This window comes from Oncorhynchus masou, unplaced genomic scaffold (assembly GCF_036934945.1).
Source record: "Oncorhynchus masou masou isolate Uvic2021 unplaced genomic scaffold, UVic_Omas_1.1 unplaced_scaffold_1952, whole genome shotgun sequence".
NCBI classification, from domain to species: Eukaryota; Metazoa; Chordata; class Actinopteri; order Salmoniformes; family Salmonidae; genus Oncorhynchus; species Oncorhynchus masou.
Window position 1 is genome coordinate 40,001 of NW_027008446.1, and position 20,000 is coordinate 60,000.

The 20,000-nt window shown below is 42.8% G+C and overlaps 1 protein-coding gene across 1 annotated transcript in view; it reads left to right on the forward strand.

The window, feature by feature from the left end:
* The window catches only part of LOC135532630 (voltage-dependent T-type calcium channel subunit alpha-1I-like), a gene marked incomplete at both ends in the record, with an annotated part of 82,487 nt that overhangs the window by 33,774 nt on the left and 28,713 nt on the right, over positions 1 to 20,000 (forward strand). Inside the window, 3 exon segments of the mRNA XM_064960098.1 lie at positions 10,684 to 10,862; positions 12,544 to 12,670; positions 18,589 to 18,714. Coding sequence (XP_064816170.1) covers positions 10,684 to 10,862; positions 12,544 to 12,670; positions 18,589 to 18,714 — 432 coding nt within the window.

Consider the following 20,000-nt stretch of genomic DNA (forward strand, 5'->3'; position numbering starts at 1 on the left):
TTTCATTGAGGATACCATCAACACCACAGGCCTTTTTGGGTTGGAGTGTTTTTATTTTGTCCTGTAACTCATTCAATGTAATTGGAGAATCCAGTGAGTTCTGGTAGTATTTAATAGTTGATTCTAAGATCTGTATTTGATCATGTATATGTTTTTGCTCTTTATTCTTTGTTATAGAGCCAAAAAGATTGGAGAAGTGGTTTACCCATACATCTCCATTTTGGATAGATAATTCTTCGTGTTGTTGTTTGTTTAGTGTTTTCCAATTTTCCCAGAAGTGGTTAGAGTCTATGGATTCTTCAATTACATTGAGCTGATTTCCGACATGCTGTTCCTTCTTTTTCCGTAGTGTATTTCTGTATTGTTTTAGTGATTCACCATAGTGAAGGCGTAGACTCAGGTTTTCCGGGTCTCTATGTTTTTGGTTGGACAGGTTTCTCAATTTCTTTCTTAGATTTTTGCATTCTTCATCAAACCATTTGTCATTGTTGTTAATTTTCTTCAGTTTTCTATTTGAGATTTTTAGGTTTGATAGGGAAGCTGAGAGGTCAAATATACTGTTAAGATTTTCTACTGCCAAGTTTACACCTTCACTATTACAGTGGAACGTTTTACCCAGGAAATTGTCTAAAAGGGATTGAATTTGTTGTTGCCTAATTGTTTTTTGGTAGGTTTCCAAACTGCATTCCTTCCATCTATAGCATTTCTTAATGTTACTCAGTTCCTTTGGCTTTGATGCCTCATGATTGAGTATTGCTCCGTTTAAGTAGACTGTGATTTTGCTGTGGTCTGATAGGGGTGTCAGTGGGCTGACTGTGAACGCTCTGAGAGACTCTGGGTTGAGGTCAGTGATAAAGTAGTCTACAGTACTAGTGCCAAGAGATGAGCTATAGGTGTACCTACCATAGGAGTCCCCTTGAAGCCTACCATTGACTGTGTACATACCCAGCGTGCGACAGAGCTGCAGGAGTTGTGACCCGTTTTTGTTGGTTATGTTGTCATAATTGTGCCTAGGGGGGCTTAGGTCTGGTTAAGGGGGTGTTGTTGTGCTGGACTGTTGTCTGGGTCTGTGCTGACTGAAGTGTAATCACCTGCTGTTCCAGCTCCCCCTGCCTTACCTCCAGCTGGGTGAATTTGTCCTTCATTTCAATGAGGGAGTGGTAATCTGTGCTGGGAGGTTGACTCTCCGCTGGGGGTTGCTCGTCTGTGGGGTTACATAATGAAGAGGTCTGGTCTGACCCGCTCGGGGTGGTGGTATCTTTATCAAGGGAGAGCTTCTCCTGCTGGGCTAATTCTTTGATTAGGTGAAAGTCCAGCTGAAACTGTTTGGGGTTACCCTGTACCATTACTGTTCCGGACTTATAGATATTTATATTACCTGACTCAGAGTCCTCGTTATCAAGTATTCTGAGTTTCCACCCCTCGTTAACACCCCCCTCTCTTAACAAAGGGGCAGTGTGCTAATATAGCACTGTGCCATGCCAGTGGATGGTTTGTGTGGAAGATAAGGTTGCTGATGTTCCCATTTTTGTAATAGTCAGCAAAAAGTGTCTCTTGATTTTCCATAAGGAGCTTCATTCTGAACAGCGGGAGGGAGCTTCTAAGGCCTCTCCATTTGGTTGGGGTAGACTGTGTGACTCTCCTGCCATTGTTGGGCTAATGGGCTTTGACACCTCTCACTTGACACGTCAGTGCTAGTTGAAGCTATATCTTGGCTTTTGGAGATAAAATATAGTTTCAGACTAGACATTACTCACTCAGTTCCAGGTTGGATGGTGTTTTCAAGTTTCTGTTGTTTTCCAGAGAATTTGCTGTATAGGGTAATAAATCTTGGTAGTTGTGAACCTTCCAGGTGATTCCGTTATTCCGTCCAAAATCAGGTTGTAGGTTTTAGGTTTTGATTTGAAGTGGGGGTTATGTTGTAGAGGGTAGAATCCAGTATGTGTTCCTGACAAAATAATCCAAGTTTATCTAACTCCTAATCTATCTTTTTTAAAGAAAATGCTGAAAAATGCAGGAGCTCATCTGACCTCTGCTCTGCTCTGCTCTGCTCTGCTCTCCTCTCTCTCTCCGTCTCGCTCTCTCTCTCTCTCTCTCTCTCTCTCTCTCTCTCTGTCTCTGTCTCTCTCTCTCTCTGTCTCTCCCTCTCTGTCTCTCTCTCCCCCTCTCTCTCTCTGTCTCTATCCCTCTCTGTCTCTCTATCTCTGTCTCTCTCCCTCTCTGTTTCTCTCTCTCCCTCTCTCTCTCTGTCTCTCTCCCTCTGTCTCTCTCTCCCTCTCTCCCTATCTGTTTCTCTCTCTCTCCCTCTCCCTCTCTCTCTCTCTCTCTCTCTCTCTCCCTCTCCCTGTCTCTCTCTCCCTCTCTCTCTCTGTCCCGATCTCTCTCTGTCTCTCTGACTCTCTCACTCTGACTCTCTCTCTCCCTCTCTGTGTCTCTCCCTCTCTCCCTCTCTACCTCTCTCTGTCTCTCTGACTCTCTCTCTCTGACTCTCTCTCTCTCTCTGACTCTCTCCCTCTCTGTCTCTCTCCCTCTATCTCTCTGACTCTCTCTCTCTCTGACTCTCTCTCTGACTCTCTCTCTCTCTCTCTGACTCTCTCTCTCTGACTCTCTCTCTCTCCCTCTGTCTCTCTCCCTCTCTCCCTCTCTGTCTCTCTGACTCTCTCTCTCTATGACTCTCTCTCTCTCTGACTCTCTCTCTCTCTCTCTCTCTCTCTCGTCGGAGTGCATGCTGGGAGTGAGTCGTCAAGCAGGAGTGATTGTGAGAGCGAATGCAATTTATTTTCACTCTATTGGGTTTTGGTATGTATATATATATATATATTGATTAGTTTAGTTGTTTTAAGGGTATCTTGTTTAACTATCACTAAGCACGTATAGGGGTGGTGGGATCTTTGTGGTTGTTTTTTTGCGAGGGCACAACCAGCGGGTGGGGCTGGTTGCAATGGCCACTCGCGGAAGTGTAGAGTTTGAAAAACTTAGTCGGAGGCATGGAGTAAAGATTCCTGCTGCGGCCGGGTGTTCAGTGGAAGAATGTAGCTTGGCTGTGGGTGCTATCATTGGGTATGATAGCATCAAATCAGCCTCAAGGATGAATAGCGCTGTAGTGATATTCTTAGATTGAATTGAAAAGGTGAATAAGATAGTTGAGAGGGGTGTTGTGTTGCGGGAGACACAGACGCCGGTATTTCCGCTTATGAATCCGGCGAAGAAAGTTATACTTTCTAGCGTGCCACCATTTGTTAGAGATGAAGTGTTGGAGCGAGAGTTATCTCGCCATGGTCAAATCGTATCTACAATAAAGAAGGTTCTTTTTGGATGCAAATCTCCGTTGTTGAAACATGTCGTGTCTCATAGGAGACAAGTGCATATGATTTTTTAAAAAGGAAGTAGATGAACTGAATTTAGCGTTCAGCTTTAAGATTTATGGATTTGATTATGTCTTCTATGCATCTACTGAATCAATGAAATGCTTTGGCTGTGGAAGAGAGGGGCATTTGGTGCGTAGTTGTCCCGAGAATGAGCGCGCTGAGCCTGGTAGTAGCTCTAGTGCGGGTGCAACTTACGCACCACCGCGAAGGGATGAACATACTAAGGGTGCAGGGGAAGAGAGAAGGTGGGCAGATGTGGTTGGAAAAGTAGGAGAGGAAGGCATTGTGGATACGGGGGCAATTGTGGTAGATCAGAACAAAGAGGGAGGGGAAACAGTAGGTGAGATTGCGACTGCCGTCGCTGAGGTGGTGCTGGAAAATGAAATTGGAAGTCAAGAGGAGATTAAATAACGGAAAAAGAAGCGGATGTTTTCAAAATACAGAGGAGTAAAAGGAAGAATTTAAGGGGTGGTGAAGGGTCTAATTCTAAGAGAAAGGTAGAGATTGATAAATCAGTTGAAGATGAACAAGTTGTAGAGATGGTGGAGTATTCTTCTGGGGAGGATAGCGAGAGTGAGTCATCTGACGCGTCACAACAATATAGTGAGATAAATGGGGTGGAAGGGAGGTATGGGATCGAGAAAATACGTCATTTTCTGAAGTTGACAAAAGGGAAGAAATATATGCAGGATTACAATGTAACTGATTTTTTCCCTGAATGTGAATTGTTTATTGAATCAGCAAAGTTTCTGATGTCAAAAATTACAGGGGGAAGATTGAAAAGCCCTGAAATTGCTAGACTCAAGAAAGTGGTCTCGAGAGTGATAAGTGATGTAAATTCTAAAGAAAATGAAAGAGTTCAGTTGCAGCTTTAACTCTGTAAAGAGATGTGGTGGCTGTATCTTCCTCTGTATATTTTTTTCATCCACGAGCAGTTTTAAGATTTCTTCTGATGGGGCTACAGGTTCCCAACTAGGAACACCCCCCCCCCCCCTTCAGCCCAAACGGTGGCGCAGGGAAAGCAAAAATATTCTTAAAAATATTTAACCTCCACACATTAAGTCCAATAGCTTAAATGAAAGATAAACACCTTGTTCATCTACCCAGCATGTCATAATTTTAAAATGTTTTACAGCAAAAACATAGCACATATTTATGTTAAACCACCACTAGGAAAACATACAATATGTAGCCACATGGCTATGCAAAATAGCACAATCACAAACGCAGGATTAAAAGAAAAATAATTCACTAACCTTTTGAAAATCTTCATCAGATGACAGTAATAGCACATGTTACACAGTACATTTATGTTTTTTTTCAATAATATGCAATTTATATCCATAAATCTCCATTTACATTGAGCCATGTTCAAAAAATGCAGCAGAAATGACCGGAGGAATTATAAATATCTCCAGCAGCTAACGCCAGATAACAGCAATAAACATCATAAACTTTGACTAAATATACATGTTCTACATATATTTAGAAAGATACACTTCTTCTTAATGCAAACGCTGTGTTACATTTATTTTTAACGTTACAGAATTCGTTCACTATTCAATAATCTGAGACGGCGCTCAGGCATTAGCATTATTTCTCTACTATGTTGGATTCGACAAAAATACAATTTTATAACATAAATATTCCCTTACCTTTGATGGTCTTCGACAAGAATGTCGTGGAAGGAGTTATACTTACCTAATATAACGTTTGGTTGCTGTTGGTGTGTCTTTGTATTAGCAAAAGCGAACATCTTCAGGTGAATTACCCCAAAAAGGACTTCTGATCACGAAAATTGCGTATCAAAACTTCAAATTTACATATTATATGTCGACTAAACTGGTCAAACTAAGTGCAGAATCAAGCTTTAGGATGTTTTTAACGTACAAAACAATTGGCGATTAAATCAAACATAACGAACTCTCTTCAGCCAAGCTGGGAAAAAAATACCCTTTTCACAGAGCGCGCACCTGAAAACTCGTAACACCTCAGTATTTTGCCCGCCAAGCAGTCAAAGCTCGTGCTATTTTCTCCGTTCCACGTCTCATTGACAGACGAGAGTGCGCTGAAGAAATAGAAACTGTTCCCAGATCCATAGCTGGTTGGGAAGGGTGGGGGCGATGACGTCAAAGTTGGAGCAACTTTCTTAGGAGAGAGAGAGTTTGGGAGAATGGCTGCCCTGTGAGTTCTGCTTTACATACAGACATAATTCGAACGGTTTTAGAAGCTTTAGAGTGTTTTCTATTCAATAATAATTATTATATGCATATATTAGCAATTTTTGACAGTTTCTTTTTAAGTTTACTTTGGGCACACAATTCATCCAAAGGGGGCAGTATTTCCCCGAGCCCCATCAGGTAAATGGGGCAAGAGATGTTAAAAAAGAGCCATGGTGTATGAATTAATTAGGGGAAAGGGAAGTGACATCATTTTTCTACAAGAAACGCATAGTAATTTGGAAAATGAAGTTATGTGGCAACAGGAGTGGGGGGGGGGGACAGTGGTGTGTAGTCATACAAACTCAAAAAGTGGGGGTGTGGCTATCTTGTTCTCAAAAGGGTTTTTGCCTTTGTCATATGAGGTTGAAGAGGTAGTTGAGGGGAGGTTATTAAAAGTTAGAGCAAGGTATGAAAACATCACTATGTGCCTGATAAATGTATATGCCGCAGTGGTGACAGTTGAGAGGGTATGTTTTTTAGAGACATTATCAAATACCATTGAGAAATGTAACAAAGAAGATTATTTATTTATTGCTGGGGATTTTAACTGCACAGTTAGCGATTTAGATAGAAATCACCAAGAACCTCATATAACCTCAAGGACGTTTTAAAACGCCTCATTGTAACAAATGAACTGTGTGATATTTGGCGGAGTCAAAATGGAGGAAAAGGCAGTACACCTGGGCGCATGTGAGAGAGAACATCATCTCTATGGCCAGGTTAGATAGGTTTTATGTTTTTGAGCATCAATCTCAGGTCTGTAAATCAAGTGTGATAACCCCAGTGGGATTTTCTGATCATTGTTTAATAACAGAGGTGGTGTTCATTAACGATGTAAAACCCAAAAGCGCATACTGGCATTTTAATATAACTTTATTGAGTGATGCTCACTTCAGGAACTGTTTCAGTTTTTTCTGGGAGAGGTGGAGGTCTCAAAGGCCAGTTTTGTATCCCTTCAACAGTCGTGGGATATAGGGAAAATCCAGATTCAACAATTCTGTAATCAATACACGAGGAATGTCACCAAGGATATCACCAGATCAATGAAAGCCCTAGAGATTGAAATAGTGGAACTCATGACGTTGGTTGAGACCACAGGAGATCGAGCCCATACTCAGGCCCTCAAGAGGAGAAAGGCTGCATTGGCAGACCTGCTGGGTATCAGAGCACAGGGGGCATTGGTGAGAAGTAAGTTTCAGGGAATATCTGAAATGGATGCCTCATTCAAATTTTTCTTTGGTTTAGAGAAAAAGAATGGACAAAGAAAAATTATTCATTGTCTCAAATCAGCTGTTGGACAAGAACTCACTAGCCCTAGTGAAATTAGAAAGAGGGCAGTAGAGTTCTATGCTGAGCTCTACAAGTGTGAGTACAAAGAAGATAAAACAGTGACACAGCAGTTCTTTGATGGGCTCCCAAAGGTAGCTGCAGAAGCTCAGGTTGAGCTTGAGCAACCATTGTCTTTGCAGGATTTATACACTGCATTAAAAGTCATGGAAAATGGAAGGGCACCAGGCATTGATGGGCTTCCGTTGACTTTTTTAAGTCTTTTTGGGCTATGTTGGGAGAAGATTGGTTAGAAGTAGCTAATGATAGTTTAACCGGAGGGTTACTACCAATAAGCTGCAGAAGGGCTGTCCTCACCCTACTGCCCAAAAATGGTGACCCGAGGGAGGTGAAGAACTGGAGGCCGGTGGCTTTATTGTGCACTGATTATAAGATATTGTCAAAGGCTTTGTCCAACAGGCTGAGGGAGGTGATGGGGCAAATCATACATACGGATCAGTCCTACTGTGTTCCTGGCAGGCAGATAGGGGATAACATTTCTCTGATTCGTGATTTTTGGACATCTCTAGGGCTATTGGGTTGGATGCTGGTCTAATTTCAATTGATCAGGAAAAGGCATTTGACCGAGTTGAACATCAATATTTATGGCACACGTTTGAGGCGTTTAGGTTCAGCTCTGGTTTTATTGCCACGATAAAGGTGATATATGGTGACATTGAAAGTGTATTGAAAGTTAACGGTGGTTTGAGTGCTCCTTTTAAAGTGTGTAGAGGTATTAGGCAGGGATGTTCTTTGTCAGGAATGTTATATGCCATTGCTATAGAGCCACTACTAAATAGCATTAGAAGTCGCATTGCAGGGGTGTGCCTTTCAGAGGATATTCCTCCTATTCGTCTCTTAGCCTATGCTGATGATGTAGTTGTGCTAGTGAAAAATCAAGCAGAGGTGGATAGCTTGAGTCTAATGGTTGATCGTTTTAGGGGAATATCCTCTGCAAAGGTAAATTGGGAAAAGAGTTGTGCTTTACAGATTGGAGAATGGTCTGGAGGGATCATGGCTTTGCCAGGGGGGCTAGAATAGTGTAAGGGAGGTTTTAAGTATCTTGGAGTGTACCTAGGAGATGAGGGGACTATGGAAAAATTGGAATGGGTTGGTTGAAATGGTGGAAGGGAGGATGAGGAGATGGGAGGATGAGGAGATGGCGTTGGTTATTATCTCGTATGTCATATAGGGGCGCACTATTATAGTTAACAATGTGATTGCCTCTGCACTGTGGCATCGGTTGTCAGTTTTAGAACCACCATCTGGCCTTCTGGCTAAGATACAGGCAATTATTGTGGATTTCTTTTGGGATAAATATCACTGGGTTCCACAAAGTGTTTTGTATTTGTCAAAAGAGGAGGGGGGACAAGGTCTTGTACATCTTGCTAGTAGGGCTGCTGCTTTCCGGTTTCAGTTTATTCAAAGGTTGCTTATGGAACGGAGAATGTGGTGTGGAGAGGGGTGGCAGGTCTTATATTACAGCGGGTTGGAGGATTAGGTTTAAAGAGGGCTTTATTTCTGGTTGATAATAGCCAGATTTCTAGGGAGGGAGTACCTCCGTTTTACAGAGGCCTTCTCAGAGTATAGAGCATAATGAAGGTGTCCAGACGAACTTCAGCGGAGTCAGTGCATTGGCTGTTGGAGGAACCTCTGGTGTATGGGGCAAGACTGGATTGTACAACTGCAGCTGTTCCATATTTCTCCAAGATTCTGGTGAAGGGGAAAATCATCACCTTAAAACAGTTAATGGCCATGGCTGGGCCCGCCTTAATGGATGGAAGACGGGTGGCAGAACATTTGGGGATGAGGTCGGAAAGGATTGTCGGACAAATGCTGGGGAGCTGCAGGAAGGCTCTGTCAGCAGAAGAATGGGGTTAGTAGCCACAAGAAGAAGGTACAAGGTGAAGACGTGTCATTTCCATGACGAGGACCAAATATCCCAGAGTCAGAAAGAAAGGCGTTATTGTTGGATTTGAGAGGGTTGGAGGAGGTGGGTTTGGATGAGGTGAATGGGAAGGACTTGTATAGGGGTGTGTCAAGGTGTTGAATAAAGATAAATTGAAAAATAGAAAAGACACTCCATGGAGGGTAAAATTGGGCATTGATGACAAGGTAAAGCCAGCATGGAGAGCACTGTACAAGCCACCGTTACAAAAGGGGACTGGTGATATGCAATGGAGGGTTTTACATGGCATCATTGCAGTTAATGCTTTTGTATCTGTTATTAACTCAGATGTTAGAGATGGATGTCCTTTTTGTAATATAAGAGAAACCATTTTTCACTGTTTTATGGAGTGTGAGAGGATAAAACCTCTATTGGAAATGCTGCAATCTTTGTTTAAAGCTGTAGGGGAGTTTTTCAATAACACTGTTTTTATTTTGGGGTTTCAATATAGTAGACAACAGAAAAGAAAATGTCAAATGTAAAATGTTATTTTGGGACAAGCTAAGATGTCAATTTTTCTGAGTAGGAAACATAAGATAGAAACGGGATATGGGCAGGATGTAAGATGTGTTTTTAAAGGATTAGTGAAAGCAAGAATAAAAGTAGATTTTGAGTTCTTTTCAGCTGTAAAAGATCTCCTATTATTTGAGGAGAAGTGGGCCTACGAAGGAGCACTTTGTTTTGTAGAGGAGGGGAAATTATTTTTTGCTGATGAAATAAGTTGAATGTATATGTTATGTATTTTTTTTTTTTTTTTTTTTTTTTTTTTTTTTTTTTTTTTTTTTTTTTTGTTTAGGAATTACTTTTGTTGTTTCATTTCCGAAAAGGCAGTGTGTCATTATTTATGTTAACACTTGAGTAAAAAGTAAAGGTTTTATAAAAACTAAAAAAAAAACTCTCTCTCTCCCTCTCTCCCTCTCTGTCTCTCTCCCTCTCTACCTCCCTCTGTTTCTCTTCTCGTATCTTTCATTATCTCCCTTTCTCATGCACCATGTAATGTGTCTGAGACCTCTAGTCAATCTGGGACTAGTCTCCTAACCTGAGATATGGGTGAAGGGGAACTCGGAACTCGTGAACTTCAGCACAACTCTCCCATTGACATGATGCATGACTTTTGCTCTCTTTTGCAACAAAAATAATTCTGTAATTGTACCAACTTTATACAATGTAATTCTGGCATTTTCAATTCTTCCTATACTATGGGATTGTACAGTGCCTTGCGAAAGTATTCGGCCCCCTTGAACTTTGCGACCTTTTGCCACATTTCAGGCTTCAAACACAAAGATATAAAACTGTATAATTTTGCACGCCCAATTTTTCAGTTTTTGATTTGTTAAAGAAGTTTGAAATATCTAATAAATGTCGTTATACTTCATGATTGTGTCCCACTTGTTGTTGATTCTTCACAAAAAAATACAGTTTTATATCTTTATGTTTGAAGCCTGAAATGTGGCAAAAGGTCGCAAAGTTCAAGGGGGCCGAATACTTTCGCAAGGCACTGTATATAGGTCACCGGGTGTACCTATTGATAACATACCTCACTCACAACCTATCTCCCCCTCCTGCCCTCTCTATCTCCCTCCCCCTCCCTATAGGTGGTGTCTATGGGCCTGTATATAGGTCACCGGGTGTACCTGTTGATAACATACCTCACTCACAACCTATCTCCCCCTCCTGCCCTCTCTATCTCCCTCCCCCTCCCTATAGGTGGTGTCTATGGGCCTGTATATAGGTCACCTGGTGTACCTCTTGATAACATACCTCACTCACAACCTATCTCCCCCTCCTGCCCTCTCTATCTCCCTCCCCCTCCCTATAGGTGGTGTCTATGGGCCTGTATATAGGGGAACAGGCATATCTGAAAAGCAGCTGGAACGTGTTGGACGGCTTCCTGGTCTTTGTGTCGTTGATTGACATTGTGGTGTCAATGGCGGGCGGGGCTAAGATTCTGGGGGTGCTGAGGGTTCTCAGATTGCTCCGCACACTGCGCCCCCTCAGGTAGGCAGGACATACTACAGACACACTGCACCCCTTCAGATAGGTAGGACATACTACAGACAAACTGCACCCCCTCATGTAGGGAGGACATACTACAGACACACTGCACCCCCTCATGTAGGGAGGACATACCACAGACACACTGCACCTCCTCATGTAGGGAGGACATACTACAGACACACTGCACCCCCTCATGTAGGGAGGACATACCACAGACACACTGCCCTCATGTAGGGAGGACATACTACAGACACACTGCACCCCCTCATGTAGGGAAGACATACTACAGACACACTGCACCCCCTCATGCAGGGAGGACATACTACAGACACACTGCACTCCCTCATGTAGGGAGGACATACTACAGACACACTGCACCCCCTCATGTAGGGAGGACATACTACAGACACACTGCCCTCATGTAGGGAGGACATACTACAGACACACTGCACCCCCTCATGTAGGGAGGACACACTACAGACACACTGCCCTCATGTAGGGAGGACATACTACAGACACACTGCACCCTCTCATGTAGGGAGGACATACTACAGACACACTGCACCCCCTCAGGTAGGGAGGACATACTACAGACACACTGCCCTCATGTAGGGAGGACATACTACAGACACACTGCACCTCCTCACGTAGGGAGGACATACTACAGCCCTCATGTAGGGAGGACACACTACAGACACACTGCACCCCCTCATGTAGGGAGGACATACTACAGACACACTGCACCCCCTCATGTAGGGAGGACATACTACAGACACACTGCATTCCCTCAAGAAGGAAGGACATACTACAGACACACTGCATCCCCTCAGGTAGGGAGGACATACTACAGACACACTGCCCTCATGTAGGGAGGAAGTACTACAGACACACTGCCCAGATGTAGGGAGGACATACTACAGACACACTGCCCTCATGTAGGGAGGACGTACTACAGACACACTGCCCAGATGTAGGGAGGACATACTACAGACACACTGCACCCCCTCAGGTAGGACGGACATACTACAGACACACTGCCCTCATGTAGGGAGGACATACTACAGACACACTGCACCTCCTCACGTAGGGAGGACATACTACAGACACACTGCCCTCATGTAGGGGGGACATACCACAGACACACTGCATCCCCTCATGTAGGGAGGACATACTACAGACACACTGCACTCCCTCATGTAGGGAGAACATACTACAGACACACTGCACCCCCTCAGGTAGGGAGGACACACTACAGACACACTGCACCTCCTCGGGTAGGGAGGACATACTACAGACACACTGCACCCCCTCATGTAGGGAGGACATACTACAGACACACTGCACCCCTTATGTAGGGAGGACATACTACAGACACACTGCACCCCCTCAGGTAGGGAGAACACACTACAGACACACTGCATCCCTCATGTAGGGAGGACATACTACAGACACACTGCCCTCATGTAGGGAGGACATACTACAGACACACTGCGCCCCCTCATGTCGGAGGACACACTACAGGCACACTGCACCCCCTCAGGTAGGGAGGACATACTACAGACACACTGCACCCCTTATGTAGGGAGGACATACTACAGACACACTGCACACCCTCCTCTCTCTCCCTTAATCTCTCTCGCTCGATCCCTCTCCTGCTCTCTCTCTGTTTCTCTTTCTACAGGGTTATCAGTCGAGCCCCAGGTCTGAAGCTGGTAGTGGAGACCCTAATAACGTCTCTGAAACCTATAGGAAACATTGTCCTTATCTGCTGTGCTTTCTTCATCATATTTGGTATCCTGGGGGTGCAGGTAGGGGCTGTTAACTTTGGAGTACTTGTCTCTCCATCTTTCTTGCTCTGTCTTTTTTTCTATCTCTGTTTTCCTTGTTCCTTCATTTATATACATATAGCCTGTCTTTCTCCTCCAACATATACTCTCTTTCTCCTCCAACATATACCCTGTCTTTCTCCTTCAACATATACCCTCTTTCTCCTCCAACATATACCCTGTCTTACTCCTCCAACATATACCCTGTCTTTCTCCTTCAACATATACCCTGTCTTTCTCCTCCAACATATACACTGTCTTTCTCCTCCAACATATACCCTGTCTTTCTCCTCCAACATATACCCTGTCTTTCTCCTCCAACATATACCCTCTCTTACTCCTTCAACATATACCCTCTTTCTCCTCCAACATATACCCTCTTTCTCCTCCAACATATACCCTCTTTCTCCTCCAACATATACCATGTATTTCACCTCCAACATATACCCTGTCTTACTCCTCCAACATATACCCTGTCTTTCTCCTCCAACATATACCCTCTTTCTCCTCCAACATATACCCTCTTTCTCCTCCAACATATACCCTCTTTCTCCTCCAACATATACTCTCTTTCCTCTCCAACATATACCCTCTTTCTCCTCCAACATATACCCTCTTTCTCCTCCAACATATACCCTCTTTCTCCTTCAACATATACCCTGTCTTTCTCCTCCAACATATACCCTCTTTCTACTTCAACATAATACCTGTCTTTCTCCTCCAAAATATACACTGTCTTTCTCCTCCAACATATACCCTCTTTCTCCTCCAACATATACCATGTCTTTCTCCTCCAACATATACCCTGTCTTACTCCTTCAACATAAACCCTCTTTCTCCTCCAACATATACCCTCTTTCTCCTCCAACATATACCCTCTTTCTCCTCCAACATATACCCTCTTTCTCCTCCAACATATACCCTCTTTCTCCTCCAACATATACCCTCTTTCTTCTCCAACATATACCCTCTTTCTCCTCCAACATATACCCTCTTTCTCCTCCAACATATACCCTCTTTATCCTTCAACATATACCCTGTCTTTCTCCTCCAACATATACCCTCTTTCTCCTTCAACATAATACCTGTCTTTGTCCTCCAAAATATACACTGTCTTTCTCCTCCAACATATACCCTCTTTCTCCTCCAACATATACCCTCTTTCTCCTCCAACATATACCATGTCTTTCTCCTCCAACATATACCCTGTCTTACTCCTTCAACATATACCCTCTTTCTCCTCCAACATATACCCTCTTTCTCCTCCAACATATACCCTCTTTCTCCTCCAACATATACCCTCTTTCTTCTCCAACACATACCCTCTTTCTCCTCCAACATATACCATGTCTTTCTCCTCCAACATATACCCTGTCTTACTCCTTCAACATAAACCCTCTTTCTCCTCCAACATATACCCTCTTTCTCCTCCAACATATACCCTCTTTCTCCTCCAACATATACCCTCTTTCTCCTCCAACATATACCCTCTTTCTCCTCCAACATATACCCTCTTTCTTCTCCAACATATACCCTCTTTCTCCTCCAACATATACCCTCTTTCTCCTCCAACATATACCCTCTTTATCCTTCAACATATACCCTGTCTTTCTCCTCCAACATATACCCTCTTTCTCCTTCAACATAATACCTGTCTTTGTCCTCCAAAATATACACTGTCTTTCTCCTCCAACATATACCCTCTTTCTCCTCCAACATATACCCTCTTTCTCCTCCAACATATACCATGTCTTTCTCCTCCAACATATACCCTGTCTTACTCCTTCAACATATACCCTCTTTCTCCTCCAACATATACCCTCTTTCTCCTCCAACATATACCCTCTTTCTCCTCCAACATATACCCTCTTTCTTCTCCAACACATACCCTCTTTCTCCTCCAACATATATCCTCTTTCTCCTCCAACATATACCCTCTTTATCCTTCAACATAATACCTCTCTTTCTCCTCCAAAATATACACTGTCTTTCTCCTCCAACATATACCCTCTTTCTCCTGCAACATATACCCTCTGTCTCCTCCAACATATACCCTCTTTCTCCTCCAACATATACCCTGTCTTACTCCTTCAACATATACCCTCTTACTCCTTCAACATATACCCTCTTTCTCCTCCAACATATACCCTGTCTTTCTCCTCCAACATATACCCTGTCTTACTCCTTCAACATATACCCTCTTACTCCTTCAACATATACCCTCTTTCTCCTCCAACATATACCCTGTCTTTCTCCTCCAACATATACCCTCTTTCTTCTCCAACATATACCCTCTTTCTCCTCCAACATATACCCTCTTTCTCCTCCAACATATACCCTCTTTCTCCTTCAACATATACCCTGTCTTTCTCCTCCAACATATACCCTCTTTCTCCTTCAACATAATACCTGTCTTTCTCCTCCAAAATATACACTGTCTTTCTCCTCCAACATATACCATCTTTCTCCTCCAACATATACCCTCTGTCTCCTCCAACATATACCCTCTTTCTCCTCCAACATATACCCTGTCTTACTCCTCCAACATATACCCTGTCTTTCTCCTTCAACATATACCCTGTCTTTCTCCTCCAACATATACACTGTCTTTCTCCTCCAACATATACCCTGTCTTTCTCCTCCAACATATACCCTGTCTTTCTCCTCCAACATATACCCTGTCTTACTCCTTCAACATATACCCTCTTTCTCCTCCAACATATACCCTCTTTCTCCTCCAACATATACCATGTCTTTCTCCTCCAACATATACCCTGTCTTACTCCTTCAACATATACCCTCTTTCTCCTCCAACATATACCCTCTTTCTCCTCCAACATATACCCTCTTTCTCCTCCAACATATACTCTCTTTCTTCTCCAACATATACCCTCTTTCTCCTCCAACATATACCCTCTTTCTCCTCCAACATATACCCTCTTTCTCCTTCAACATATACCCTGTCTTTCTCCTCCAACATATACCCTCTTTCTCCTTCAACATAATACCTGTCTTTCTCCTCCAAAATATACACTGTCTTTCTCCTCCAACATATACCCTCTTTCTCCAACATATACCCTCTTTCTCCTCCAACATATACCATGTCTTTCTCCTCCAACATATACCCTGTCTTACTCCTTCAACATATACCCTCTTTCTCCTCCAACATATACCCTCTTTCTCCTCCAACATATACCCTCTTTCTCCTCCAACATATACCCTCTTTCTCCTCCAACATATACCCTCTTTCTCCTCCAACATATACCCTCTTTCTTCTCCAACATATACCCTCTTTCTCCTCCAATATATACCCTCTTTCTCCTCCAACATATACCCTCTTTATCCTTCAACATATACCCTGTCTTTCTCCTCCAACATATACCCTCTTTCTCCTTCAACATAATACCTGTCTTTCTCCTCCAAAATATACACTGTCTTTCTCCTCCAACATATACCCTCTTTCTCCTCCAACATATACCCTCTTTCTCCTCCAACATATACCCTCTTTCTCCTCCAACATATACCCTCTGTCTCCTCCAACATATACCCTCTTTCTCCTCCAACATATACCCTGTCTTTCTCCTCCAACATATACCCTGTCTTACTCCTTCAACATATACCCTCTTTCTCCTCCAACATATACCCTGTCTTTCTCCTCCAACATATACCCTGTCTTACTCCTTCAACATATACCCTCTTACTCCTTCAAATTGTAACCTCTTTCTCCTCCAACATATACCCTGTCTTTCTCCTCCAACATATACCCTCTTTCTTCTCCAACATATACCCTCTTTCTCCTCCAACATATACCCTCTTTCTCCTCCAACATATACCCTCTTTCTCCTTCAACATATACCCTGTCTTTCTCCTCCAACATATTCCCTCTTTCTCCTTCAACATAATACCTGTCTTTCTCCTCCAAAATATACACTGTCTTTCTCCTCCAACATATACCATCTTTCTCCTCCAACATATACCCTCTGTCTCCTCCAACATATACCCTCTTTCTCCTCCAACATATACCCTGTCTTTCTCCTCCAACATATACCCTCTTTCTCCTCCAACATATACCCTGCCTTTCTCCTCCAACATATACCCTCTTTCTCTTCCAACATATACCCTGTCTTTCTCCTCCAACATATACCCTGTCTTTCTTCTCCAACATATACCCTGTCTTTCTTCTCCAACATATACCCTGTCTTTCTTCTCCAACATATACCCTCATTCTCCTCCAACATATACCCTCTTTCTCCTCCAACATATACCCTGTCTTTCTTCTCCAACATATACCCTCTTTCTCCTCCAACATATACCATCTTTCTCCTCCAACATATACCCTGTCTTTCTCCTCCAACATATACCCTGCCTTTCTCCTCCAACATATACCCTCTTTCTCCTCCAACATATACACTGTCTTTCTCCTCCAACATATACCCTGTCTTTCTTCTCCAACATATACCCTCTTTCTCCTCCAGCATATACCCTGTCTTTCTTCTCCAACATATACCCTGTCATTCTTCTCCAACATATACCCTCATTCTCCTCCAACATATACCCTGTCTTTCTTCTCCAACATATACCCTCTTTCTCCTCCAACATATACCATCTTTCTCCTCCAACATATACCCTGTCTTTCTCCTCCAACATATACCCTCTTTCTCCATCAACATATACCCTCTTTCTCCTCCAACATATAGCCTGTCTTTCTCCTCCAACATATACTCTCTTTCTCCATCAACATATACCCTCTTGCTCCTCCAACATATACCCTCTTTCTTCTCCAACATATACCCTCTTTCTCCTCCAACATATACCCTCTTTCTCCTTCAACATATTCCCTGTCTTTCTTCTCCAACATATACCATCTTTCTCCTCCAACATATACCCTGTCTTTCTTCTCCAACATATACCATCTTTCTCCTCCAACATATACCCTGTCTTTCTTCTCGAACGTATACCCTGTCTTTCTTCTCCAACATATACCCTGTCTTTCTTCTCCAACATATACCCTCATTCTCCTTCAACATATACCCTCTTTCTCCTCCAACATATACCCTCTTTCTCCTCCAACATATACCATGTATTTCTCCTCCAACATATACCCTGTCTTACTCCTTCAACATATACCCTCTTTCTCCTCCAACATATACCCTCTTTCTCCTCCAACATATACCCTCTTTCTCCTTCAACATATACCCTGTCTCTCTCCTCCAACATATACCCTGCCTTTCTCCTTCAACATATACCCTCTTTCTCCTCCAACATATACCCTGTCTTACTCCTTCAACATATACCCTCTTTCTCCTCCAACATATACCCTCTTTATCCTCCAACATATACCATGTATTTCTCCTCCAACATATACCCTGTCTTACTCCTTCAACATATACCCTCTTTCTCCTCCAACATATACCCTCTTTCTTCTCCAACATATACACTCTTTCTCCTCCAACATATACCCCCTCTTTATCCTCCAACATATACCCTCTTTCTCCTCAAAAATATACCCTCTTTCTTCTCCAACATATACCCTCTTTCTCCTCCAACATATACCCTCTTTCTTCTCCAACATATACACTCTTTCTCCTTCAATATATACCCTGTCTTTCTTCTCCAATATATACCCTGTCTTTCTGTGTCTCTGTTTCCTCACCTTCCTCCCACAGTTGTCTGTCCTTCAGTCTCTGTCCCTTCTATGTCTTTATCAGTCTTTGCCCCCTGTCATCCTCTATCTCTCTCTCAATTCCCTGAATCATTCTTGACCATCTATGTAATGACCTCCATATTATTCCATCAAGTGTGTCTATCCTTTGATAATGACATATGAAAGAAACCACTTCTATGGTAACAACAAGACATCTGAAGTGGCTCTGTCCATTGTTCCCATTGTTCCCTGACAGCTGTTCAAAGGGAAGTTCTTCTACTGCTTTGGCCCCGACGTCAAGAACATCACCAACAAGTCTGACTGTCTGCAGGCCAACTACAAATGGGTTCATCACAAGTACAACTTTGACAACCTGGGACAGGTAAGAATGTCTCCCAGTATCAATTTCAGACGGGGTGTCAAACTGATGGACATGGTGAATGGACCAGTATGAAATACTGAACTGATGGACATGGTGAATGGACCAGTACGAAATACTGAACTGATGGACATGGTGAATGGACCAGTATGAAATACTGAACTGATGGACATGGTGAATGGACCAGTATGAAATACTGAACTGATGGACATGGTGAATGGACCAGTATGAAATACTGAACTGATGGACATGGTGAATGGACCAGTATGAAATACTGAACTGATTGACATGGTGAATGGACCAGTATGAAATACTGAACTGATGGACATGGTGAATGGACATGGTGAATGGACCAGTATGAAATACTGATCTGATGGACATGGTGAATGGACCAGTATGAAATACTGAACTGATGGACATGGTGAATGGATCAGTATGAAATACTGAACGGATGGACATGGTGAATGGACCAGTATGAAATACTGAACTGATGGACATGGTGAATGGACATGGTGAATGGACCAGTATGAAATACTGAACTGATGGACATGGTGAATGGACATGGTGAATGGACCAGTATGAAACACTGAACTGATGGACATGGTGAATGGACTAGTATGAAATACTGAACTGATGGACATGGTGAATGGACCAGTATGAAATACTGAACTGATGGACATGGTGAAAGGACTAGTATGAAATACAGAACAGATGGACATGGTGAATGGAAAAGTATGAAATACTGAACTGATGGACATGGTGAATTGACCAGTATGAAATACTGAACTGATGGACATGGTGAAAGGACTAGTATGAAATGCAGAACAGATGGACATGGTGAATGGAAAAGTATGAAATACTGAACTGATGGACATGGTGAATTGACCAGTATGAAATACTGAACTGATGGACATGGTGAAAGGACTAGTATGAAATGCAGAACAGATGGACATGGTCAATTGACCAGTATGAAATACTGAACTGATGGACATGGTGAATTGACCAGTATGAAATACTGAACTGATGGACATGGTGAATGGACCAGTATGAAATACTGAACTGATGGACATGGTGAATGGTCATGGTGAATGGACCAGTATGAAATACTGAACTGATGGACATGGTGAATGGACCAGTATGAAATACTGAACTGATGGACATGGGGAATGGACCAGTATGAAATACTGAACTGATGGACATGGTGAATGGACCAGTATGAAATACTGAACTGATGGACATGGTGAATGGACCAGTATGAAATACTGAACTGATGGACATGGTGAATGGAC